General features: G+C 48.2%; 1 protein-coding gene and 1 long non-coding RNA gene across 5 annotated transcripts; one reads left to right on the plus strand and one right to left on the minus strand.

Moving 5' to 3' along the window:
• Positions 1–5,162: 5,162 nt before the first annotated feature.
• On the minus strand, positions 5,163–25,446 carry ALKBH5 (alkB homolog 5, RNA demethylase). Of its 4 annotated transcripts, none has more exons than XM_083711717.1 (5): positions 25,034–25,446; positions 22,128–23,276; positions 15,705–15,785; positions 11,156–11,311; positions 5,163–9,180 (listed from the first exon to the last, which is right to left on the minus strand). In XM_083711717.1, the coding sequence occupies exons 2-5, from the start codon at positions 22,862–22,864 to the stop codon at positions 8,997–8,999; spliced, it is 1,158 nt and encodes a 385-aa protein (XP_083567843.1). In that variant the 5' UTR covers positions 22,865–23,276; positions 25,034–25,446; the 3' UTR covers positions 5,163–8,996. The 4 variants fall into 4 exon arrangements, with proteins under 4 accessions (XP_083567843.1, XP_083567845.1, XP_083567846.1 ...); XM_083711719.1 differs by having other exon boundaries at positions 24,738–25,044; XM_083711720.1 differs by lacking the exon at positions 25,034–25,446 and adding an exon at positions 23,885–24,991.
• Positions 11,322–21,563, plus strand: LOC310831392. The gene is made up of 4 exons (XR_014557845.1): positions 11,322–12,035; positions 12,367–17,194; positions 17,350–17,577; positions 17,750–21,563. It is a non-coding gene; the product is annotated as an uncharacterized lncRNA (long non-coding RNA).
• Positions 25,447–25,909: the final 463 nt, after the last annotated feature.

Genomic DNA, 25,909 nt, shown 5'->3' on the forward strand with positions numbered 1-25,909 from the left:
CTGTTGCTGTATGTAGGTTTTATCTTGTTTTTTATCTCATCTTTTGGAAATGTACATTTTTTCCCCTTTAATTTTTTTGGGGGCCCCCAAGAGAGTGGGGCCCTAAGCTATAGCTTGTTTAGCTTATATGTAAATCTGGCACTGGAGCAGATCTTCCAAGAATTGTCTCTTCCCACAGAACAGGTATTGGCAACCTCTATGTGCTTTAAATCCCCCAATGCTCTGTTCCTCATGATGAGAAGGGCCAGCGGCCATCATTAATTTGCTGTCCATTGCCATAATCAAAGACGCTTGACCTTTGGCCCGGCCCCCCCAGCCCGATTTCCCACAGCATCCATCAATCCTTCAGCTCCTCACAGCCCCATTGACCACTCCTTGGGTAAGCAGATGGGCAGGTTAAAAATGCAGCTTAACACTTTTTCAAATGACTGCTAATGACATCTGAGAGCCTGGAAGTTCACCGGTGAGTTATTGACGACGAATATTAAAGGAAGATTCTGAGAGGAAAAGCAGAGCGGTCACCTTGGGTGCCAAAGGCAAGATATAGGTAATTTTAAAAATAAATTGCTTGTCATTTTTATTTCTAGTTTGTAAAATTAAGCCTATTAGCATCTTTGCTTTTTCTCCATAATTAACTGCACTTGTCGCAGCGGACATCCAGTGGAAGTTCTTCTTAATTCTCTTGAGTTTATTCACTAGGCATTGCTCACGCTTGAAAGACTTAAGGCCTAGGACCTCCTTTTTTAAAGTGAGATTCTTTGTTGTTTAGTTGTGTCCGACTCTTCATGACCCCCTGGACCAGAGCACGCCAGGCACTCCTGTCTTCCACTGCCTCCCGCAGTTTGGTCAAACTCATGTTGGTGGCTTCGAGAACACTGTCCAACCATCTCGTCCTCTGTCGTCCCCTTCTCCTTCTTTCCCAGCATCAGGGTCTTTTCCAGGGAGTCTTCTCTTCTCATGAGGTGGCCAAAGTATTGGAGCCTCAGCTTCAGGATCTGTCCTTCCAGTGAGCACTCAGGGCTGATTTCCGTAAGAATGGAGAGGTTTGATCTTCTTGCAGTCCATGGGACTCTCAAGCGTCTCCTCCAGCACCATCATTCAAAAGCATCAATTCTTCGGCGATCAGCCTTCTTGATGGTCCAGCTCTCACTTCCATACATCACTACTGTGAAAACCATAGCTTTAACTATACGGACCTTTGTCGGCAAGGTGATGTCTCTGCTTTTTAAGATGCTGTCTAGGTTTGTCATTGCTTTTCTCCCAAGAAGCAGGCGTCTTTTAATTTCGTGGCTGCTGTCACCATCTGCAGTGATCATGGAGCCCAAGAAAGTAAAATCTCTCACTGCCTCCATTTCTTCCCCTTCTATTTGCCAGGAGGTGATGGAACCAGTGACCATGATCTTCGTTTTTTTGATGTTGAGCTTCAGACCATATTTTGCGCTCTCCTCTTTCACCCTCATTAAAAGGTTCTTAGGACACCTAATTCAGACAAAGGGCCTTCCCAGTCCTACTCTGGAAATAGTGGGATTGAACCAGGTTTGTTCTGAATATAAATCTGATTGCCCTACACTGTTCAGCTATGCCGGGGTCTCAGGCAGAGGTCTCTCCTATCCCAACCTTTGGCGCTTTTGCATGAAACCTACCAGTGGGGTACACTTCTCCCCCCCCCATCAGCCTCCTGTATCTTCCTTGCAGCTTGAAATTTGAACATCTCTTTCACTTTCCTTCCAGCCAACTTTCCTACTGTAGCTCCCGGACTTCATTAACTTTGCAACCTACACCATCTTGTGGATTCCTAGGGTATTGCAACAGACCTTAAGAGTCTGATATAGAATCATAAGAGTTGGAAGTAGTGTAGCCGTATTTCAAAAAGTAAAAACCAGGACACCACAAAAGTTGTTGAGCTTTTTTTTTTTGGGGGGGGGGGGAAATACACAAAATTGTTGATCCATGACAAAGTGCCGCCTTTCTGAAATTCGCCCCCCTGGACATCAATTTGAAGGGACTCAACCCTGATTTCCTGCAGCACCTATCAATGCATAGAACAAGATCTTTTTTTTGTTCCTTGGAACTCAGACCACCACACACGGGTAAAGCTGCCTAAAGTGATATGGAGGGGGGTTTGAATCTTCTGAAAGGGGGGGAAGAGTACCTTTTATTATAACAATAAGACAATTATTTGTGCAGTTTGCAAGCTTCAGCCCAAATTGTAGCTTAGGGAAGAGTCTGCTCTCCTCCATTCCACTCTCCCAATTAACCTCCATCACCAGGGCCTGCCCCTAAGTCTCAAGTTTGGGGCCTGAAAACTCAGGACCTAGGCAAGCCTACTGGCAACTCACTTCAATAGATCTCATGCTCTCACTACTCTCTAAGCGTACAGCCCTCCAAAAGAACCATGTGTCAAAAATTGCCTGCCCTGACAAATAAAACTGTACTTGATGGATGAAAGGATATATGATCTCTGACATGACTGAGAATCGCACAGCCAGGGACAGGGAACTTTAAAGCGTTAAGATCAGAATGTGGAAAATATGAAAACAAGAAGGCAGAAATGAAAATATTGGAGATATGCCTCAGAGGTCCAGAGTATGGGAAGCCCCAAAAATTAATAATTTGGATTGTAATTTGGCTTTTTTATTATTTTGAATTGCATTATGATTTGATGGATTTGTTAATTGGATGTTCTTATTGGAAAACTACATATATATAGCCTGCCCTGGCTTAAAGTGAGAGGTAGTATGACAACCATTATTAATACAGCACCATCAAGGCGGAGGGTGTTTTGCAAAGATGACAAGATTCCGGCATGAAGGGGCTTTCGGTCTAACATACAAAGTAAACAGTAAAGGGAAGGAGGCAAGAGGCAGGATAACAGCATGCATTTATTTCAGTTGCACATTTGTAGCCTTTGTTGCAGGCAGTGGAGGGTCAGGAACAGCCGCTAGCTGGAGCAGAAAATCTCATGTCACCTTAAAGACGAACAAAATTTTATTATGGTATACTTTTTTTGGACTAGGGTCCAGGCCACCACAGATGCATGACGGGTTACATGCAGCTGGAGATTTTCTATTTATTTTTATGAATTCACACATAGGGTGGTGGGAGAGGGGGCACGAGGAGTGTAGAGGCGTAAACAGTGGGGAGAGGGAAATGAAATGCAGAAAGTAGAAATAGTGACAAATAGTATCTGAAGAAGTGTGCATGCACACGAAAGCTCATACCAATAACAAACTTAGTCGGTCTCTAAGGTGCTACTGGAAGGAATTGTTTTATTTTTTATTTTGTTTCGACTACGGCAGACCAACCTACCTATAACTAGGGACAATTTAATTAGAGATAAAAATGTGCGCTACACAGTGGGCGCCTTAAACAACAGTCGTGAAAGGTAATAAAAGCAAATCAACTTGGCAATGCGTAGCTAATTAACATCTGTAACAGGAAAAGAAACCGCTGTCCCTATTGAGACACAAATGAGTAGAGCTGATGAATTCTGCTAGCCCCAGGCTGCTAACGGGCAATTAAAAACATCGGAGCAGCTCGGCTGGATGGGATGAGAGACCCAGTGGTGGCCCCCTGGCAATCTTATCCTCCAGGAATCCGTCTGTAACTGCCCAGGTTATTGGCAGTTGCTACATTTCTGTTGTTTAGCTATGAACTGTGCAAAGTACCCTCCTGTATACCTGCCATGAATCTTCCCAGGTTCCTACCTTCATTGAAGGCACAGGGCCTTCTCAGTAGTGGCACCTGCCCTGTGGAATGCCCTCGCATCAGATGTCAAAGAAATGAACCACCTGATTTTCATAGGACCTTTGAAAGCAGCCCTGTATATGGAAGTTTTTAATGTTTGAGGTTTTACTGTGCTTAATTGTGTTTAATTTGTGGGAAGCTGCCAAGAATGGCTGGGGCAACCCAGTCAGACAGGTGGCATAATAAATATTTACTTCGCTCCCTGCTAAACCGGAAATCCCCCCAATATTCTAACCTTTCCTCTTAGGAGAGTTGCTCCAGCCCCTTGATCGTTTCGGTTGACCTTTCCCAACTCAACGGTAGAACATGCCATAGAAAAGGAGAGCCCATTCCCTGCATTGGCCATGGTCTGGAAATAAGCCTCTGGCACAAAAGAAAGGCCAGTATCGTGTATCAAGGCAGTGTTGCACAGTGGTTACAGCTGCGAGCTAGTAAGAATCTGGCTCACATCCCGCCTCGGATATGAACTCGCCAGGAGGTGCGTGTGCATAATGACAGAAGGGCAGCCTGTTCCAATCAGGCCAATGGCCCACCTTAGTCCAGCATCCTGTTCTCACAGTGGCCAACTAGTGAGAAACCCTGAGCAAAAGAGCACTCTGCTCTCCTGTGGTTGCCAGAACCAGGCATTCAGAAGCATTGCTGCCTCAGACCACAGAGAACATAAGCAAGCCATGAAAGCTGCACACCAGTGGGTTTGCGGATAAAAGAGCAGTGGCCGCTCTTAACATCCTAGGGCTGTGATGTGTTAAGCTCAACCTGCCACAACCCACCAAAGGCACCAGAAGCCCCTCAGAAAGTAGCCCAGCTGCTCTTATTGACTTTGGGCACTTCCAAGTCTGTTTGCAATTTTTAGGTGGGATTAAATCACATATGGGCCAATCCTGGCTGCAGCTGATGGGGCGCTCTTGTGCAGCATGGCCATTTCCTTGAAAGATTGGATTTCTTGCAGCAAGGAAAGTGGGAGATGGGCCATGCTCTAACACAGGCTTCGTCAACCTCGGCCCTCCAGATGTTTTTGGCCTACAACTCCCTTGATCCCTAGCTAGCAGGAACAGTGGTCAAGGATGATGGGATTTGTAGTCTCAAAACATCTGGAGGGCCGAGGTTTGAAGAAGCCTGCTCTAATACATCATCATCATCCTGCAAGCAAATCAGAATGAATGCTCATTAAGTAGGCAATGTTGCATCTAATTTCACCTTTAAGCACACCGTTATTCTCACGGCACTGAACCAAACACTTCAAACCCGCCAGCGATGTGGGGATAAAACTGTTCTTACCTTGTGGACGTCTGTTAAGGATTACTGAAAATATATGAAGAACTTCTTGACACTTGCAACAGCAGCAGCATTATGCAAGCAATGTTACAGTTTTTAAAAAGCAAAAATATATACGGAAACACCTTAACTCAGTCAAGTGATGCTTTCGGCTTTTATTTAGTTAAATGCAGCATTCTATACAAGAAAAAAAAAAGAAATTTCAAACCCTGACAGGGAACTATAGCTCTTCCTAAATCAACCCGAATTAAAAGATTTCTCCCCAAATACACTGTACTGTACGGAAAATAATCTCTCCCTTCCCCTCCCTCCCCCATTGACAGCGTGCCACGCAGTACGGCGATTTTGTGTATTTCAAACTTCAGAACTGTACAATTGGTTTTACAAATCACACTTTTTTTCCTATGAAAAATTACAGAAAAAAATATTGCCACTTATTTTATTTGTAACAAAAAATTAGATTTTTTTTCCATTTTAAAAAAAACACAAAAAAGTCAGCCAGAACTTTTTAATTTTTTTTCCCTTTTTCTTTTTTAAGTGTGTGCTTGGGAAGAGAGGGGGGTGGAGGTGCAAGGAGGAGAGAAACCCAGGAACGCTCTGGAGCAAGTTTTGCCTTCAGGCTCCAGCACATCCGTACTTGGTGCTTTTAAAACAAAACAAAACAACAACAAAAAACCCCAGCTAATCCCTGGAAACAGATCCCAAAACCACACAACCCTCAAAATTTCAAAAGCAGCCTGAACCTGGGTGAGGGGCTGTGGCTGGATCCTGTTACCAGTGATTGGCTGCCACCAAACCTCACACTAACAGCATTAGAAACAAGGAACCAAGCCATCCGTCAACACTTTTCAATCTGAGAAACGGGGTAGCTTTTTTCATTTTTTGTTTAATCCCATCAGACTGTGCCTTAGAACTGGGTCAATCGCCACAGCAGATGTTGCCTGAGAAAAGCAAACTGTAGGGAAGTGGGAGAAAGTACATGCCAGCCCCTGGCTTTTACCCTCCGCGACATTCCAGGAAAATCTAACTTTTCAGGAGGCAGCTGGCAAGTGCTCTGGCCTCAGTGGTTTTTATGGACAGGGGAATCCAAAACTTTTAAAACAGGTGCAAGAACCAGAAAGTGCCAACAGAACTATTGCGGCGTCATTTTTCCCTATATGCCTTTCCGCCAAGGTTACCAGGTGCTTGGCACCAAAGGTGGGACGCGGAGAAAAAGAGAAAAGAAGATTCACCTATTTGCCTCCTTGCTCACCATATGGTCGGTTCAGTGCCGATGCAGCAGGGGCGCAAAGAAGCAAAGGCCTTCTTTACGGGAGAAAAATCGGATCTGGAATGCTCACCCACGAGTCAACTTCATCTCGGTTATGGCAAATCACAAAGCAAAAACTGAAACCTGTGTTCTAACACTTAAGAGGAGCGGGTCAAACAAAACTGGCCGTGTGGGGTGTTGACAAAAAACTTTGCAGTAAAATAAAAGCCAAATTCTGGTGGGAAAATACACTAAACTGACAGGGATGTCGAGTTCGAAGGCTGCAAATCTACTAAAGCCCATCCATTTTCTTGGATGGCGTGCTGGCAAAATAGAAAAAGCATTGATGATTCTTGTACTGCCAGTCGCAAAAACAGCCTAGCATTGCAGACTAGCGTATTTTGGGAACTTTCGGCAATCTGGCGTCCCACTTGCATCCTGCTTCCTCCTCACCTGTGGCAAAGGAGCAAGGAACAGCCAAGCTCAACACATTTGCCCCACCAAAGTAGCAAGCGGGAGCAGCCCACATGCCCCAAGGAACTTTGAAGGAAAACTGGTGTTATGATGAAGCCATAACTCTTTTGAAAGCAAAAAGGTTCCACTCTGGTGGCAAGTCAGGAGGGAAGACAAATTATTAAAAATCATTATTATTATATTACATGTTGTAGCAATATGGTGGGTTGGCCCATCCCAGTGGAGCAAGCTCTAGAGGAGGTGAGCATCAGCCCCTGTTGAATAAAGCACAGGAGGCAAGGAGCGTCTGGGGATTTGGGGTCAAAACCTCCTTGCCCGTCAAAAGCATAAGTAATTTGATGGTTATGAGGTATATAGATCATAGCAAAAAGGCACGTGCAACCTGGTTGGGGGGGGGAGAGAAAGAGAATTCCTCAGGTGTGAGAGTTGAGAAGAACAAATGAAGTTCAGGATATTTAAGGGCGGACGTTTTGAACCACAGATTTTTGGTTCAGAAAGCTGGGCTTCTCGTGTGTGGTTTAAAAAAATAAGGGTGATTCTTAGGTGATCTGAACCCAGGTTCTGACCTGGTTCCTGAACGCTGAAAACTCTTCCAGGTTGGGGCAAAGCAGGAAGCAGAGAGAGAGAGAAGAGAGAGAGAGAGAGAGAGAGAGAGAGAGAGAGAGAGAGAGAGAGAGAGGGAGGGATGTTACAGCCATTGGGGAGAAGACCTAACATTTAAAAGCTGAATTCTTTGGAGGCCAGCTGGCAGCTCCAAACATGAGGTCTTGACATGCCTTTAGCAAGATGCTTTTGGTGCAAGACCAGGAGCCAGGGGAGCCCATCGCCTGAAGTCACTGAAGAAGCAGAAAAGGATGCCAATTCACCCACTATTTTCGCCTTCTGCATGGGGCAGCCTAAACGTTCCTGCTTCACTGATCCCACCTCACTGGGAGTCTGCCCAAGAGAGGAGGGCTGCCCCACACAGACGCAGCTCCCACCTAGTCTGGATTCCTGACGGTGAGTGTTTGCCCGGGGCCATCTACCTTTAAGAATGGACAACTGCCACAGAAGCATCGTTTTTAAGTGTCAAGAGAGACGGAAAGTCTGGTTTTCCAGGAGGGTGGGGAGAAGGAAAGCGTCAATCGAAACAAAGCGGGTAAATGTCTTCAAAATAACTATGTTTATACAGAAAATGCTATGTATGGGCCCTGTGCTGTTAGTGTGAGGGATTCGGCAGAATCTGAGGTTTCCAGCCAAGCAGCTCCTCCCCCTCCAAGAGTTGCCCCCCTCCCGCCCCTCAATGAGCCCTCAAGCAGCAGCCCCAATGTGGAACCACTGTGCATCCTTCACAGAAAGAGAAAACACGACTGTATCCTTTTTTTTTCATTAGCAGCGCAGAAAACACAGGTGCTTGCTAGGCCAAGCAAGTAAGGGTTTGGGGGAAGGAGGGGGGGGAATTATATGGCATTTCAAGGGGAGGGGGCAATAAACCCTGACACTAAAGTGCAACACGTCCTAAACGCTTTGTCATCCGGTGTCACCAAAAAAACAAAATTAAGAAGAAGAAGAAGAGGTGTTCGCAAAGCTTTAGATTTCCAGTTGCTGGAGGGAGGCGGCTTTTGAAATGACAGCGAGGAAAATAAATTCACATGGCCGTCGGCTTCAGAAATCAGGAGCCCTTTGGTGTGGAGCGGAGCAGGGCGGCGATACAGAGAGCATTTTACCACGCGGCTGGTAGTGTGAGGATAGGGGTGGGGAAGGAGAAACGCTGTATTTGTAACGTTTTCAAGAAGCAGCAGCGCCAAGAGCATAAACGAATATTCTCAACTCCTTCGGCAAACTCAACGCACCACTTTTTTTTTTTTTGGCATCTTCAAAATCCACTCCAGCCCAAACGCCTCAAAGATCAACATAAGCTTTCTCCCCGCCCCTTTAAAGACAAGCTGCACCTCCACGCTTTTGAGGGGCGCGGCCGACTGCCCGGGGGTGGGGGAGCAGAGGGGAAGAGGGCAGGTGGCTGCAGATACAACCCGGTCAGCACCGCTGCCTCTCTTTAAGGAAAAAAAGCCAGATCCGTTCCAGATCCATTCTTCAGCGTAAAAGGGGTGGGGGGGCGAGGGAGAATACAACCTTGAAGCTAGATGAGAAATAGCCAAGGGGGTGGGAGGGAGGAGGGGTGGGGGAAGATACGATTTCACAGCCTGAAGGCCAGTCTCATCAGCTCAAATATCTCTGTTGGAAGGGGTGGGGGGTGAAAGAACAGAATCCCTCAGTGCCGCCTCATCTTCACTTTCCGAGCTGGACTGCCGTCCTCCTCTTCCTCGTCAAAGTCCTCCGTGTACTCGTAAGACTTCCGCCAATAGTTCTCAGAGCTGAAATGGCTCCGCCTCCTGTGCTTGGGCAAGAGGACAGAGCGCCTGTTCTCCTCTTTATCCATTTCTAGAATTCGAGGTCTGAGGAGAAGAAAAAAAGACAGACAGACCAGTGAGAGGATTCGGGGCAGTGTTAGAAATTAGTCAGCCTCATTTTGCGACTGGCGCCGGTCCAACTGTGACCTTGTGGAGATCTCTGGATGTCCGGCTAACGACTGGGGAAAGCAAAACATCACTTAGAGAAGGATCTAAAAGATTTTCCTTGAAGCTTCGATTTGTTTTATTCCAAATTGTTTTACAGTGGTACCTCGGGTTACATACACTTCAGGTTACAGACTCTGCTAACCCAGAAATAGTACCTCGGGTTAAGAACTTTGCTTCAGGATAAGAACAGAAATCGTGCTCCGGTGGCGCGGCAGCAGCGGGAGGCCCCATTAGCTAAAGTGGTGCTTCAGGTTAAGAACAGTTTCAGTTTAAGAACGGGCTTCCGGAACAAATTAAGTACTTAACCCAAGGTACCACTGTATTTGATGTTTTAGTGTGTTGTATGAAACGAAATCGGCAACAACATTGGGGGGAAACGGTGCCTAGACATTCCCTTGTGGCGACCATAGCATTGGTCTAAGGTGCAATTGGGAATTAGGTTATATATTTAGTACAGTGGTGCCCCGCAAGACAAATGCCTCGCAAGACGGAAGGGTTTTCCGTTTTGGAGGTGCTTCGCAAAACAAATTTTCTATGGGCTTGCTTCGAAAGACGAAAATGTCTTGCAAGTTCCTGCGGGGTTTTTTCCCTCCCCCCTTTTTCCCAAGCCGCTAAGCCGCTTACCAGCTGATCCGCTAAGCCGCTTACCAGCTGATCCGCTAAGCCGCTTAACAGCTGATCCGCTAAGCCGCTTAACAGCTGATCCGCTAAGCCGCTTACCAGCTGATCCGCTAAGCCGCTTACCAGCTGATCCGCTAAGCCGCTTATCAGCTGATCCGCTAAGCCGCTTATCAGCTGATCCGCTAAACCGCTTAACAGCTGATCCGCTAAGCCGCTTATCAGCTGATCCGCTAAACCCGCTAAGCTGCTAATAGCGCTAATCCGCTAAGGCGCTAATGGGCTTGCTTCGCAAGACGAAAAAACCGCAAGACGAAGAGACTCGCAGAACGGATTCTTTTCGTCTTGCGAGGCACCACTGTACCTCATAACTGCTGCTTTTCACTGGAACAGTTACACCAGAGGTGGGAGACCAGTGGCTCTCCGCATGATGCTGGACTCCAACTCCCATCATCCCCGACCACTGCCCAACTGGCTGGGAATGATGGGAGTTGGAGCCGAGGAACATTTAAAGGGCCACAGGTTCCCCCATGCAAGTGACAAGGTGCACATTACGCCAAGACCTTTTCACTGGGACTCATTGTCTACCTTACCTCAAAGGCTAAGGGAAGATGAACAATGCAAAGATCCAAACAGATACTTTAGGCACACCTGGAGGCCGTGCACCTCCAGTAACATTTTGGGCTCTCTCCTTCATTGAACCCTGACCTAACCCAACCCCAAAACGCTGTATTGCAAACAGCAGTTGACATGCCTGCACCACATGGGAAGAGTTCAACACCACTCCAAAGCCAAATTATATCCACACACACCGGTCGGAAATTATGGATGGGTGTCTCTGTGGAAGCATCTAAGCCTTACTTCAAGAGACAGCCCCACCTGCAAAGCACACACACAGGAGGAGTGGAGGTAACAGGTTTGCCTCTTTTGTGCCAATACCTGCCTCTCCACTCACAGATTCCAAAACAAAGCCTCATTTTGCAACCGGAAGCAGCCACTGCTTCTGCACAATTCCATTAATTGTGGCACTTGAGTGCAAAGACTGACACCCGCAGGGCTATGAAGTGGACTTTCCCAACCGTGGGTTACTGTCGCATGCAAAAACCAGCAGAAGCCAAACAAGAGGTCACTCCTTCCTCACTCCACAAAACCACACAACTCAGCAGCTCTCCTGCCTCTCTCTATGATGCGCAGCTGTCATCCTCCTGCCCTGTCCCGTTGCAGATTCACTTACCGATGAGCAGCGTCTGGGTCTGCTTTGCGATGGGACCTCTTTGGCTTCAGGATGGGGTCCCTGTTGCTTCCTGACAGGCGGTCAGAGGCGTACCCTGGCACCAGCACAGAACTACTCAGGGATCTCGTCTCCAGCCGGGGAGCGTCTAGCCTGGTCCTGGAAGGGTTAAGAAACAAAAGTGGTGCTCATCTAATTCTACCGGATGCATTGGAACAGGAGACACAATTTGTGTTAAGAGACACTGTGCCAACTTTCAACATTTGCCCCAGGGGTGCAGGCCAGAGGAGGCGGCCACATGCCACACATGTGATCTGATGAGCAAAAGTCAGGCCTCCCTATCTGTTGCTAGGGGAAACTTCAAAGTGCCTCTCCCCTCCCCGAAATCCATATTTTATATGTATCTTGACTGGGCACCAACCAGAGCCCCTGCCTAGCATGATAGTTAACATTTACAGAAATGCTGACCTAAATTGAATCTGACGCCAGTTCAGATATATATGCAGTTGAACACTCTAGTTGGATTTTCCCAGCTTTCTTCCGAAAGAAACCCCAGATGCCCCAGGAATGGCAGACTTCCACAGCTGACATGACAGAAAAAAGCAGCGTGTATGCTTTCAGCTCGAACTTTGCATGCATGTGCAGAAGCCGTTTGTTTATTGATTTGCAGAAGCTGCTTTCTAGGATAGAATTATGGATTTCCCCAGCTACACCTGCCCACAGGACCCCTCCTCCTCCACGAGTTTGACTGGGACCTGAGACACGCACTCAGAGGGCAACGCTGATCCTAGGGCTACAAATGGGACTAGAGCTTTCTGCATGGCCCACGCTGCTTCTTCTGCACATTTGTCTTAGAAGCCACATGCTGAACCTTAAGGTAAAGGTAAAGGGACCCCTGACCATTAGGTCCAGTCGTGACCGACTCTGGGGTTGCGGCGCTCATCTTGCTTTATTGGCCAAGGGAGCCGGCGTACAGCTTCTGGGTCATGTGGCCAGCATGACTAAACCGCTTCTGGCAAGCCAGAGCAGCACACGGAAACGCCGTTTACCTTCCCACCAGAGCAGTACCTATTGATCTGCTTGCACTTTGACGTGCTTTTGAACGCTAGGTTGGCAGGAGCAGGGACCGAACAACGGGAGCTCACCCCATCGAGGGGATTCGAACCGCCGACCTTCTGATCAGCAAGTCCTAGGCTCTGTGGTTTAACCCACAGTGCCAAATGGATACATGCCATAGTGGAGTTGGAAGGGGACAGGTCGTCCAAGGATCGCAGAAAGGAAGCCATGTCCTTTATCCGTAGCAGGTTGCAGGGCAGGGATGGGGAACCTGTGGCCCTCCAGATGTTGTTGAACTACAGTTCCCAGCATCCCAGACCGCTGGCCTCTCTCGCTGCACGATTCCAAGCAGAGCGTTGGCACTGGAGCAGAAACCAGCATTTGTGAAGCAATCTTTCCATAAGAAGAAAAAAGCATCGAAGCTTGTAGGATTGGCACACCAGTCAAGAGGCCTGTCAAATATTCCAAGAAGTCTCAGTGCCAGAGGATGCTTGCCTGCTGTCAACGTAGCATAACTACTTTTTCAAAACAGACGTTTTGCGTTTTAATATTTTGCTGCTGCTCTGCTTCCTTCTGGTTTGCATTTCATGCTTATTATTTTTAAATGGAGATATTGCAATTCCGTGATAAAAGCCAAAAGGGGTGGACCATCCAGAGACTTGTTGATGTTTATAGCAACCTTACCAAACACTCTCAAAACTAAAGATGTCTTAGAAGTTACTTGTCCAAACTGTTAAGTAATTTGCATAAGTAACAAGTCTGATGAAGGTTATCTTTTTAACTGCCCAAATAAAACCAACACTTCTGACACACTTGCCCAGTTCTCGATCAGTCAGTTGATCTACTTCAGCTGGACAAAACCCTGTTATCTGAATGTCTACAAGCAGCATTTAATGCAGGCTCAGAAACCAGAGGTGGAGCTCTGCTAACCTCCTGTCCCTCAACACGTTGCCAGGTCCCATTTCTCATCAGGCAAACACATTCCTTAAAGTTCTAAGTAGCTCAAGAGGTTGTCCCAAACTAACAGGACAGGGGGAAAATAATCTTGCAACCTGCTCCTGAAACTAGCTGGGAGCTGAGCTGCAGCCTCGTGTTTTTCCACCTGCTCTTAAGCTGAAAGCCAATTTCCTTCTTGGTCGCTCCACCAACTCCGCCTCAGAGATCGCCAGGCTGTTCTGCAGCCACCCTCCGCAGCAGCCCAGAGCATGCAGGAAGAATCCATAAATATTGCTATGCTTCCACTGCCTTGAAGTTTTTATGACCACGCCGGTTACCAGACCGTTCAGGAAAATTCCACTCGAAGTGAATCGGAGCTAGATCGTTTCCTCATTATGCACTTCTGTTCTCAAGCAAGTACTGAGTTAGCAGAGGTGTAAGTGTGAGACATGAAAAAGAACCTTTCCCAGAGTCTTATGAACACTGCTGGAGGATTGTTTGACCCTAGCCGCCATGTTTTGCAAGGGTTGGAGCCCCTGAGCTCCCTGTCCGATGCACATTACTGGAGACACTGCTCACAACCAGGGCCACTAGCAGACTAGCAACCTGACACTCTCCCATTTCCCTGCCAAGGATTCTACAAATCATGGATACAATTCCAACTCTCTCGAGTGGAGATGCAAACCCAGCCTGCAAGGCAGCATTGGGGTTAATCTACTCCTGTGAGAGGGCGACCAAGATTAGAAAGGGTCTGGAAACCAAGCCTTTATGAGGAATGGTTGTTGGAATTGGGTATGTTTAGCCTGGTAAAGAGTAAACTGAGAGGAGTAAAATAAAATGGTAAAAGGTAATGGACCCCTGAGAGTTAAGTCCAGTCGCAGATAACTCTAGGGTTGCGGTGCTCATCTCGCTTTACAGGCCGAGGGAGCCGGCATTTGTTTTTCCGGGTCATGTGGCCAGCATGACTAAGCCGCTTCTGGCGCAATGGAACACTGAAACCAGAACAGCGCACGGAAACGCTGTTTACCTTCCCACCAGAGCAGTACCTATTTATCTTCTTGCACTTTTTGGCGTGCTTTCAAACTGTTAGGTTGGCAGGAGCTGGGACCGAGCAACAGAAGCTCAACCCATCGTGGGGATTCAAACCACCGGCCTTCTGATTGGCAAGCCCAAGAGGCTCAGTGGTTTAGACCACAGCGCCACCCGCGTCCCATTGAGGAGTAAGATAGCCATCTTCAATTATCTAAAAGGCTGTCACATGGAAGATAGAGCAAGCTTGTCTTCTCCTGCTACGGAGGGGAGGCTAGGATCCAAACCAATGGCTTCAAGATACAATAAAGGAGATTCTGACTAAACATCAGGAAGATCTTTCTGACCTAAGATCTGTTTGACAGCGGAACAGACTCCTACAAGAGATGGTGGACTCTCCTTCCTTTTTAAAGCAGGTGCTGTATGGCCATCTGTCATGTATGATCAAGTTGATATTCCTGCATTGCAGGGGGTTTGCCTAGATGTCCCTCGGGGTTCCTTTCCAACTCTACAATTCTATAATTCTATAAGGAAAGCAGCACACACTGCAACTGGGCCCTCCAGATGTTACTGGATCACAACTCCCATCAATCCCTGACCGCAGGCCATGCTGGCTGGAGCTAATGGAACTGGAGTTCAACAACACCTGGAAGACTGCAGGTTGCCCACTCCATAACAGTGTTTCCCAAACTTGGGTTTCCAGCTGCTTTTAGACTACAACTCCCAATATCCCTAGCTAGAAGGACCAGTGGGGTCCAGGGATGATGGGAACTGTAGTCCAAAAACACCTGGAGATCTAAATTTGGGGATCCTGCTCTGTGGTGTAGAATGCACCATGAGAAGCTCCAAATTTGTATTGTGCAGCGATTACCTTCAGCTTTAAGCCAATTGTGTGAGCCCACCAAACGTCAGGGAGGTTCAAACTCTCTCACACCAAGACCACATCAAGCACACAACTGCTCAGGCCTCTTAAGCCTGCTGTTCTGAGTTGTATTTGCAAAGCCAAGCCTCTGCTTCCTACCGGTGTATGTGTGCGAGCCAATGGAAAGGGCAGGAAGCGCTGTTACTTTAAGGAAGATTTAGTGGGGCTATTCCATTCTTTCCACTTTTCCTGGCTGCATGCCTTCAAAACAGACCACAATGTGTTTTACCAGTTAAGTGCTAGGAAGGGGCAGGATGTTTTGAGAATGCTAAGAAAACACTTCCTCGGCCTCCCAGCAGAGTTACCATTTCCCAGGATTTACTGGGTCATCGAGAGGTGCCCCAGGTTCCTCCCTGCATCTTCTTAAGGAGGCCCGGCTTAACATTTTAAAAACAAACAAACCATGGGCCTCATAAATGGGAGCAAGGAAACAGCTATGTCTCACAAAATTCGAGAGTGATTTTGCTTAGCCAGGACAGAATCATCTGCGTTAGCTGCTACCAGTTTTAGCTGCTCAAAGTATTGGCAGCAGCAAGAATGTGAAAGGATGTTTTCCCCTTTAGAAACATATACAAATTACATTCTCTTCAAAGATGCTTCACCACTTACTTCCTAAGGATGATGACTGCTCGCCTCTCCTTGATATCCTGTGGTCGAATGCAGTGTGTAATTTCATCAGCTGCGTAACCACTGTGGAAGAGAAAGATCCAAGAGGGATTTCAAACCAAGCCAACTTAAGTTTTAAAAGGCTGTATCTGTTCCTGCTTCTCTCCAGCCCCAGTTCAGCCATACTGGTGATCAAACAGCTCTGTCTACAACTTCAGCCAACACTTATAGCCCTTCATAACATCTCTTCCCACCATTTAAGTTTATTTCACTTATATTCCACCCTTTTTTCCTAAGGAGCTCAGGGTAGCAATGCTCTCCCCCTCCACATCTTATCCAAACAACAACCCTCTGAGGTAGGTTAAGGCAGGGACTGGCCGAAGCTCACCCAATTGAGTTTTGGGAGTGGGGATTTGAACCCTGGTCTCCCAGGTCCTATGCGGGCACTCTAACCATTATGCCACACTGGCCCACCATCAATACAGCAGACAAGGCCATTTTCTCAGGTTCATGTGGGAATCTGCCTTATACAGAAACAGACCATTGGCCCAGGTAGCTCAGTATTGTTAACTAGCAGTGGCTCTCCAGGATTTCAGACAGAGAACATTTCCAGTCCTATCTTGAGATATCAGGGATTGATTGCATGTTACCTGGGACCACCATCCTGCCCTGAGATCCTCCAGACTGAGGTCACCAACTCCCAACAGCTGTAGCTGGTGTGGCCAACAGCAGGGAATGATGAGAGTCAGAGCTCAACAACATCAGGAGAGCCACAGCTTCCCCACCCCTGCTCTTGAGAAAGCCATATAAAAATATTTGCCACACAGACCGTTGCTTGCATGATTCCACCACCTACTCCAAACCCTCGCTGCCACCCATAACCACAGATCAAATGCAGTAGCGTGGGCCAGCTTTGCTGGAGTCTTCAAATTCCCAGTGTAAGAATCTTCCCACTTTCCCTCCCCAGGAGTCTAGCTTGTTCTTTTTCAGGCTGCAGAGACCAGTGGCTCAGGTAAGCACCTACCTGAACAGGTAGATTGCTGGTGCAGAAAGGTGGGTGTGGGGGAAAGGAGAACACAGGACGAAGTCTAGCTTGCTTGGGTGGCAGTGTGAGCAAACCCAATAGCTATATACTGACAACTGTGCCCAAGATCTTCTAGGGAAAGGGGGGGGGGGGGAGAGAGAAACGTTTTTGTTCCATTTGAGATTCTTGACAGGATCTGCATTACAGCACCGCTGCAAAGACCATGAGGGCTTTCAATACGCAGCACTTCCTTGATTCCAGACCCATGACTACCGGGTAATTCTGAAAATCTTAATGGCACTCAAAGCACTATTTCTCCTATTCAGAGGGACTGTGAGCAAGATCCTTTGCAGAAGGCTACAATGAACTGCTCACAGTCAGGAAATACTGAAGCAATGCCTTCTATTCCCCGGCTACCATTATCATTAGCCACAAACAGAAGCCACGTGTTTGTGAAGATCCCAATACAGTGGTACTTCGGGTTACATACGCTTCAGGTTACATACGCTTCAGGTTACAGACTCCGCTAACCCAGAAATAGTGCTTCAGGTTAAGAACAGTTTCAGGTTAAGAATGGACCTCCGGAACAAATTAAGTACTTAACCCGAGGTACCACTGTATCAGTAGCCCTGATACACATGAGAGTCCTGGGCAACAGCATTCTGCAAACTGAGTACCAACACACAAAAAGGCCCTGCCTGCATCTGCCTTGCCTTGGAAAATGAGACACACTCAGAGATGGACCTCAGATGATGATCTCAGGATCCAGGTAGGCTTGTCTTCTCCACTAAGCTAAACCCAGTTTATCTAGTGTAGCTTCAGGAGTACCCTGGGTATTAGTAGACTACAGTGGTACCTCGGGTTAAAAGCTTTGCTTCAGGATGAGAACAGAAATCGTGCTCCGGCGGTGCAGCAGCAGCAGGAGGCCCCATTAGCTAAAGTGGTGCTTCAGCTTAAGAACAGTTTCAGGTTAAGAACGGACCTTTGGAATGAATTAAGTACTTAACCCGAGGTACCACTGTAGTTTCTTAACATCCTCACAGGACTACCATTCCCAGAGTTCACTGAGAAACCCTTGACTATTAGGAACCAATTTAAGTTTGTATTGTTAATATACCTCAAACTTTGCCTGCATAACCCAACCCCCACAAACTGACCATTTCAATAACTTTGCTATGAAGTTTCCTAGCAGCACAGCAACAATATGTGCATTGGCTTTCATGAATGGATTTGCACAGATGTCTGAGTTCCAAAGAGTACCTGTACAAAAGCGACCAAATTCAGATATGGCAGAAAATAGACTTAAGTTGTTCTATTTCAGTAGGACACACCTTCATTGCAGCTACGGATTTCAAAAATTTCTGTCAGGTATGGTGGGCTCCCCCAGTTGGCCAGCAGCCCATGCCTGAAAGCAATCGTTGCCAAAATGGGGGGTGGGATTTTGTTTGTTCAGTGTTACAAAAACTATGTACAACATCATACCTAACTAGTTGCACAGTATTTCACAGGAGTAGAAATTCCCAATAGGGCCGCAAAACCCTGATCATTTACACTAGGAGCAGGTAAGTCTTCTGGGAGGAGACTCTGTGAAAGGGCATCTTATCAACTTGTTTTAAGGCCTCTCAAGAGAGTTCAAAGTGACTCCCCCCTCTCAACCAAGTTGTAGAGAACAGGAAGCACAACGGACTGTGTTTCCCATTCCCTGCATTTCTTCGTAACATTTGAAGCAGCGCTTACAGATTCTCTCCTCCCATGCAAAAAGCATATAAATATCAGCTAGGGCGGTACAGCAGTCATGTGCTGAACAATCAGGAGGCAAGAATTAGGAAGATGCATTCTTAAGACACTCAAGAACAAGGATGGTGAGCAAAGCCTAAGTGTCTGCCCACATAACTCCTGTGAACAGAAAGCAAACTGTTGCATCAACCTCTCCGCTACCAGCAAAAGCCACTGACCAAGCGATATTAAGACTCATGTTGCCATAACAAGCATGCTGCTTCTATTTGGCTAGGTTCTCCCTGCCAGCCCTCTCGACAGCAGCCGTATTTAGAACTACTCCCTCCCTTCTTGACCAGGTTTTTATACCCAGCTGGCCCACGTGACTGGAACCCTGGCCTAGTCCATTCTGGCAGTGCCAAGCAGATCTAGGAGTGCTGAGCGCTGCATTGGCAGTGCTGACTTTCTGCTCAGGCCAACCTCCCTTGGAAAGGTGCCCTTTTATAGTTAATGCTCAAAAGCTTAGTAGCTGCTGCCCTCAAACTGAAGTAAGTTCTGCGTTTAAAGTGTGCTAGTTGCTTAACGCTGCCTTCTTTTCTTGGAAACCAGGCAAGCTGGAACAGGGCAGTGAAGGTGCTGCATGGTGACCCACCCGTAGGCCTACTGAAATTCTAGAAGATTTCTGCTACTAGAAAAGACTTGTGGAAATGCTGTTTCTGTCCCTGAGGAACTGGCTCTGACGCTGTAGGCTGCAGTAGACCCATGCTGCTCTATGCAGAGGGGACTTCACCCATCCATCCGTGAAAAGCTCATATGGTCAAATAATCTGGAATTCCATTCCACTCCTTCCCTCCAACCTGGCAACTCTGAAGCACAGGTGAAGTTCTTTCAGCCATTCCTTTCTTAATGAATTAGGTTTACATTTGACATAGTTGCCGCAAAACAAAACTAACAGGGCGGCTGGTTCTCTATAAGAATCAAGAGCAGAAAGCTTCGGACAAAAGGAAAAGCCACTGTCCCCTTGAAGCAAAGAATTCATGAATACAAAGCAAGGCTTCTGAAAAGCCGCTTGCCTGCTCACCTGGGACAAGTCTTAGGATACCAATTTCCCCTTTTGGGGTGCATCCCTGCAACGTTACCACAGATGAGCAAGGTAAGAAGAGATAGTCATCTTTTTGAAGGGATGCCACTGTCTTCAGCTATCTGAAACAGCCAGGGAGGCAGGTGCATGCCAAGAGTCCCATTAGTCTTGCTAGTCACACATGGCAACTCCATAGCAGAAGCGGGTGGCTTCAGCAGGTTTAGCAACCAGTGTAAGCTGCTGGCTGCCTCCATTATTATCATAAATTATATCTCCCTTAAAAATGGGTAGGGCCAACAATTCTTACTGCATACACCATGGTGGGAGCCATCCAGATTTTGCAACAGACCTTTCGTTAGACTGACAAAATAACTTCCCGTGTTTAGCACCTCCTTGCTATCAAACTGCACCAGGCAGGGTTTCATTTCAACTGCAGAGTGTTCAGCTGCTCAGCCCCTTCCTGGAAGTTCCTGCCACATGTAATTCTGCGTGAGCCTTGGTTAATGTGCGCACTTTTAGAGATAATGCTTAGTCCTTACACTGCTTTATTATTGATGCACCTGGACTACTGTGCAAGGCCGTGTTTATGTGAAGGAGAGATTTTCCTTCCTGGCTCATGCAGAGATCGCTTTACAAATGTAAGCAGGGGATCACGTTACCCCCTCAAGCAGCCTTTCAGACTGGCAGAAGTGTTCACTTCTCAGACCAAAAAATGTTGGTTGCCCTCCCTTTGCCATGGCAACGCGGAACCATTAGGGATGTTTGACTCATCCTGGCGGAGAGCTGGCTTTGGCTTACACGGCTATAAATACAGTTTGTCACAGGCTTATCCTGACCCAACATTTCGCGCCCTTTCACACTCTGCTCCTGGAGAAGTTGCTCTTCTACAGGCACTAACGCCACAAGGAATGCTGTCTAGTGTTACCTGTAAGTATTTACACTGTAAACACAGTTTCAGAGAAAAAAGCAGAGCCAGGAATTGAAGAGGAGAGCGCTACAGAAAACATCAGTGCTGCATATTGCAAAGTAACTGTCTTGGCTCTACAGCCAACAGAAAACGGGCTTGGAGAAACCCATGGAAACACCTGTAGATAAATGGGTATGCTAATAGTCCTAAAGGGTTGGCATGCCTGAGATAGCTTTCCCCTTATGAAAGCTTTCCTTATTACTTCAGTATCAGGACAGTGGACAAGAATTGACAAAACACTACCACCAGTGGCAATTCAAGAGTACAGTGAGCAAGGGCTCCCTGCCCAATTCCCAGCAGGGAAGGACAATTGCTGGTTTTGCATGCAGGGCTTAATTCACTCCTAGGAGGACTGCTACTGCTTGCATTGGGTTTTTACTTTCAGAATGATACTACTACGGAGAATTAACTGCAGCCAGAGAGCTCTCAAACCAGTTTGCATGGGAGATACAATTACCGGTACTCTGCTCCACTAACACGTTTTTCTCAAGCTGTGAGGGGGGCAGAGGCGCCCCCAGTGAGTCAAAGAAAATCCCCAGACAAGGTGCAAGCTATCCAACTCTGGCTTGAGAGTGTCCTAGCTGGAGTGGAAGGCAGAGTGAAAAAAGCACTCCTTCCAATCAGACTTGCTGCTTTCTTTTGTGTTGACTCTTGTTGTCAGGAGTCTGAAGCGAAGCCTTCTATCTTTTCCAGCACACAGTCATTACCCTTCTCTGGAGTTCCTTCTCTCTGGGAGGAGAGGGAGACTCTTCATCATAAGGAAAGTCACCTGCCCTGCTTTAGTTCACATTAATTAGCAGGGGTGAGGAACCTGTGGCCCTTCAAATATGGCTGGACACCAACTCCCATTAACTACAAGATGGCATGGTCTGGTCACGGTTGATGGGACTTGTAATCCAGCCAAACCTGGAGAGCCAGGGGTTCCTCCCCAATCCCTGGTTAATGCTTGCAGAGATGCAGTTTCTCCAACCATGGAGGCTCGTTTTGGCAGAACCCCTGAAACTGGGTGGCATTTATCACAAGCTATTACGGCTGATGTGCTCTCCAGCTAACCTCCTCCTAGCTCTTATGAACCTTGCCTCAACAGTTCCTTGGGAAGCATTATTGCATCAAGTTTGTATGCTGAGGACCCCCTGCACACTGCAGGTTGCATTCTGCACTGTTTGTGCTGGCTGTGCTGTTTGCTCTTGTTGATCACAAGCTGAGGATATGTCTTAGAACCCCAAAGTCCTTGCATCTGCATATAGCAGAGAAGATTAATAATGCGCAACAAACTCAGATGCTTGTCCTATCATTACAGATCTTATCAGTTAGGAGTCCTGGATGAGATTTCAAACTGTCTTAGGGCTGACTAGAAGACAGGTTTGAAAAGTGCTGCTACAGTCAGTGAGTTGCTTTGTAAGGTCATCTGCAGACCCAACACACAAGTCACCTGCTCTTTCAGGTTCTGTTCCAGAAATTGTAAGGCAGGAATAATGGCAACTATAAAAGACAAGCAAGGATCACAAAACATTTAGCACTTGGAACATGCTATACAAAATCAACACATAATACACAAACGTGTCTGGATATACAGCTATCAATTCAGGAACTGAAACCGGCCAACAACTCGGAAAGGCCTCCTGCAAGTTTCCTTACCTGAGCACAGTGACACTCCCTCTTCTCACAGGCAGGAAGAAGACCGGCTCAGAGACCCTGATGGGCTTGAACTGGAACTTGCAGCCAAAGCAGAGTGCCGAGTCACTGAAGAACGACACCGAGACAATAGGCCTTTCAAAGATGTGGATGGGGTCCACATGGGAGACTATGCAGCCCCCAGGCTGGTAGTCATTGATCACCGCGCTGTTCACAAAGCCCTCAGGGATGACCCGTTGCTCCACCAGCTTGCGGATGACGAGGTCGTGGACCCACTCGGGAATGGAATCCACTTCCCCACGCGGGTACAGCCGTTCCTGACCGGGACCTCGCCTCTGCAGTTGAGACCCGTACGTATAACCCTCCCCAAAGAAGTACTTGTTCCGGAGAGGGGCCCTATCCACCGTGTGCTCTTTATAAAGACCCTTCTCAGCCCTGGAGACCACGTCGTCAATGCGAGCTTCGATCTTGGAGCATTCCTCGGGGGTGAAGAGGCGGAGCTGCCGGATGCCGCTTTTGACTTTCTGGGCCTCTTCCTCCTCCTCCCGCTGGTGCTCCTCGCAGTCGCTGGGCTCCGACTCGGAATCCTCGTGGTACTTCCGCTTGCGCTCTGCAGCTCCACCTGTGCCTCCATAGGGAGACTCGGCAGGGTCTCGAGTGCCGCCCCCCTTGTAATTGTCCCGGTAAGGCATCATGGATTTGAGCTTCTCTCGCAGGTCTGTGTAGCCACTCCCAGCCATGGTGAGTTCCCCAGTCGCCTTCGCCACCTCTGCTGAACTCCCCGGTGAATGGTTTGTAGGGCTGGTGAGTGGGAAAGCACTGTCCCCGTTCAAGGCATTGTCTATCCTAGTGGAATAATCTCCCAGAGGAAAAAACAAGAAATCCTACAGCTGAGCTTCCACAGGCGGAGAGCAAACCAAACCAGGTGCCCTTCCTGATGTGTAAGGCACTCCACCCTTCTGAGACACCCCACCCCAAGTCCCTGCAGCAGGGGCAAGGGGAAACAAATCCTTGCGAGAATGAGAAGAAAGTTACAGATTCAGTTTCATTCCAGTACTGATACAGAACGGACAGATGAATGCAAGGTCTCCTCGTCCAGTGGTACGAATCTTGTTTGGCAGGTGAGTGCCAGGGCAATTAAGCACACTCCATCTGTGGGAGGAGAAAATGGTGTAAGCGAAGAGCAAGGAGAAAAAGTGCAGATAAGAGAAACAAGCAAGATATATTATCTGAGCCCACCGCACCAATAGCTGGGAAGCCCCTTTCCCAGGCATGCAAACCACCTGAGTCAACCTCCCTACGCTGTATCCTAGGAAACACTCCAGGCCAAGCCTGACCTGGATAAGAGTAGAAAAAGTGGCTGCAATTAAAGGCAGGGAGAAGCACAGGGTCAAGCAACAGACCAGAAGTTCACTCAGCTGCATTATCTGTTCCCTCTATACATATTGCCTCCTCCCTAACTCATTCATCAACTAGGAATACAGGAGAGGCCATCAGGTGACCTGTGTTAACAGGTGGGAATGGTGAAGGCATCCCCCTTCCACCCCTGATCCTTGTTCATCACCTACTCCTTCCAGGTGAAAAGGAACCAGGCCCACACATCATAAAGGAGAGACTAATGAGGCACTCCCCCCTTCCAGAACCTTCCTCTACAGCTTTTCTGCTGCTCGTTGCCTCCTTACCTACTGGGTGGGGAGCAGCGCTCCCCAAAAACAGAGGTATGGCAGTGAGGGGGTAACTGCCTTCTTTGCCCCCCATACCTATTGCTGTCTGTCTCCCAAGCAAAAGGGCAGAAGGTCCAGAAAATTCTCATACAGCTAGAGGTTGGAAGGCGGCAGAGGAAATGTTGCCTGTCTCTATACTTCTTTCTTTCTTTGTTACCCTCTCAGAAGAAGGGGAAAGAGACAGGAAGGAGAGCCTATTTTTATGCACCTGGATCCATTATCCTCTCCAGCAGGAAGAGAAGGGGGTGGGGGATGTACCAATACCTAATTAGTCAGAGTTTGAAAAGACCTTCTTTCCTGCATTCCTTGGCTTCCCACTCAGGAGGAGACATGAGGACCCCTCTATAACTAGGCCTAGCCTGTTTCCTCAATCCCCAAACCCACTGCTCAAAGCCAATCACACAAACCAAAAGAAAATGGGGAGGGGGGGGTAAGCCAGGAGGCCTATTATATAAGCAGGGGCTAAAAATAAAAGTCTCGGCCCCACTGCAAGCCTATTGATCTCTGTGACCCTCTTAGAAAGCACCAAGAGACACAAGGCCCCCTCTATGGGCAGCAGGAGGTCAGGAGGGGAACCAAGACCAACCTGCCTCACTCCCCCCCCCAAAAAAAAACCCTCAGCACCCACCAGGCTCCTAAAGAAAAGGGAAGAGGGAGCCTTGGTGTCCTCCCAGGTAACAGGGCATGGGGAGGGGGAAGAAAGCCTCTCCGCCCCCAAATGTTTGCCTTGATGCTCACCACACTATCCCAACCAAAACAGGCAGAAAGAGCAAGAGAGGAAGGAAGGAAAAAGCCTCTGACCGCGGCTCGCCCCCAAACCTATTGACCTCTCAGTCAATTATCACTGCCTCGGAGGAAGGCGAGAGAAAAGGCAGAGGTAGTTACCCACTTAACAGGGCAGGGCCAGAACCCAGGGGCACCTTTTCCCCGCCCCTGAACCTATTGGCGCTGCATCTCCGCCTTATCCGAACTTATCACAGAGAGCTGGGAAGCCCTTTTGCAGCCTCAGGGCCGCATTCCGGCCCCTCCAGGAGCACCTATCCCACTTGACAAGGGCAGGCGCCCCCGAACCTCTTGGTCTCTCCCCCTCACCCTCAGAGAGGCTGCTCCCCCCCCCCCGGTCTCGCCTTTTACAGACAGCGCTGGGAGGGGGCGTCCGCCCCGGAACCAACTGCCCCGGCTCACCGCGCCCGAGTAGTCCGGCCCCTCAGCACGCGCCGCCCGAGTCCGGCTCCGTCAGCGGCAGAGGCGGCCCGGCTCCCTCCATGGCAGCGGAGGCCCAGGGGCGGAGGAGGAAGGACGGGCGGACGGAGGGAGACCAGGAAGGGAAGAGGCGTCGCCGCTGCCGCCGCTTCCTCCGCCGCCGCTGCCCGAACTCCTCGCTACGTCACCAGCGGCCGGCCCGACATTATAAATAACTTCAGGGGCATCCTCCTCCTCCTCCTCCTCACGGCGCAAGAGTCGGCCACTGCGCAGGCGCACGCTTCGGAGTGGCTCGCACTGCGCAGGCGCACCGAAGCCCCGCCCCTCCCCCGCTCTCCAAGAGCCGAGCGGCTTCTCGTTTTGCAGCTAAAGAGCGTCCTCGCCACGGCGACTCCGCTTCTGCGCACGCGCCGCATGCCGACGCTCTTTCCAACTCCTCCTCCACCGCCCCCTGTTTTTTCATCGCCATAGAGATGGCGAAAGGTAGAGCGGCTGCTTCCGGTGAACATCGGAACAGGCCGTTGGGTGTTTTCGATTCTCTTACAAGGATAAAAAAAGAGAGGTCAATCTAATATTATACAGACGCAGTAAAAAAAATTTTTTTGAAAAAAGAAAGTCATAGGCGTATATAAAATATACACACTTCCGGCAGTTAATGGCGCATGCGCTGAGCAAAGTGCGTAGCTATAAAAGGCACTATAGAGATTGGAACGTGGAAGGGTGGAGTGGCGCTCTCATTATCCGTTATGTAACCACGTCCTTTATATTACGGCGTTGGAATGGAAACCGGAAGTGAAAGCTGTGCGTGTTAAACTCTTGTTTTTCTACCTCTATATTAAGGACTCCATAAGGGCCTTT

The sequence above is a fragment of the Podarcis gaigeae genome (genome assembly GCF_964106915.1).
Source record: "Podarcis gaigeae genome assembly, chromosome: 14".
NCBI classification, from domain to species: domain Eukaryota; kingdom Metazoa; phylum Chordata; class Lepidosauria; order Squamata; family Lacertidae; genus Podarcis; species Podarcis gaigeae.

Coding starts and splice junctions, on each gene's coding strand:
- ALKBH5 (XM_083711717.1), bottom strand. CDS start 22,864: ATGGCTGGGAGTGGCTACACAGACCTGCGAGAGAAGCTCAAATCCATG. Junction 15,786..22,127: donor GGGAGTGTCACTGTGCTCAG/GTAAGGAAACTT, acceptor TCTCTTCCACAG/TGGTTACGCAGCTGATGAAA. Junction 11,312..15,704: donor GCAGTCATCATCCTTAGGAA/GTAAGTGGTGAA, acceptor TAACCCTTCCAG/GACCAGGCTAGACGCTCCCC.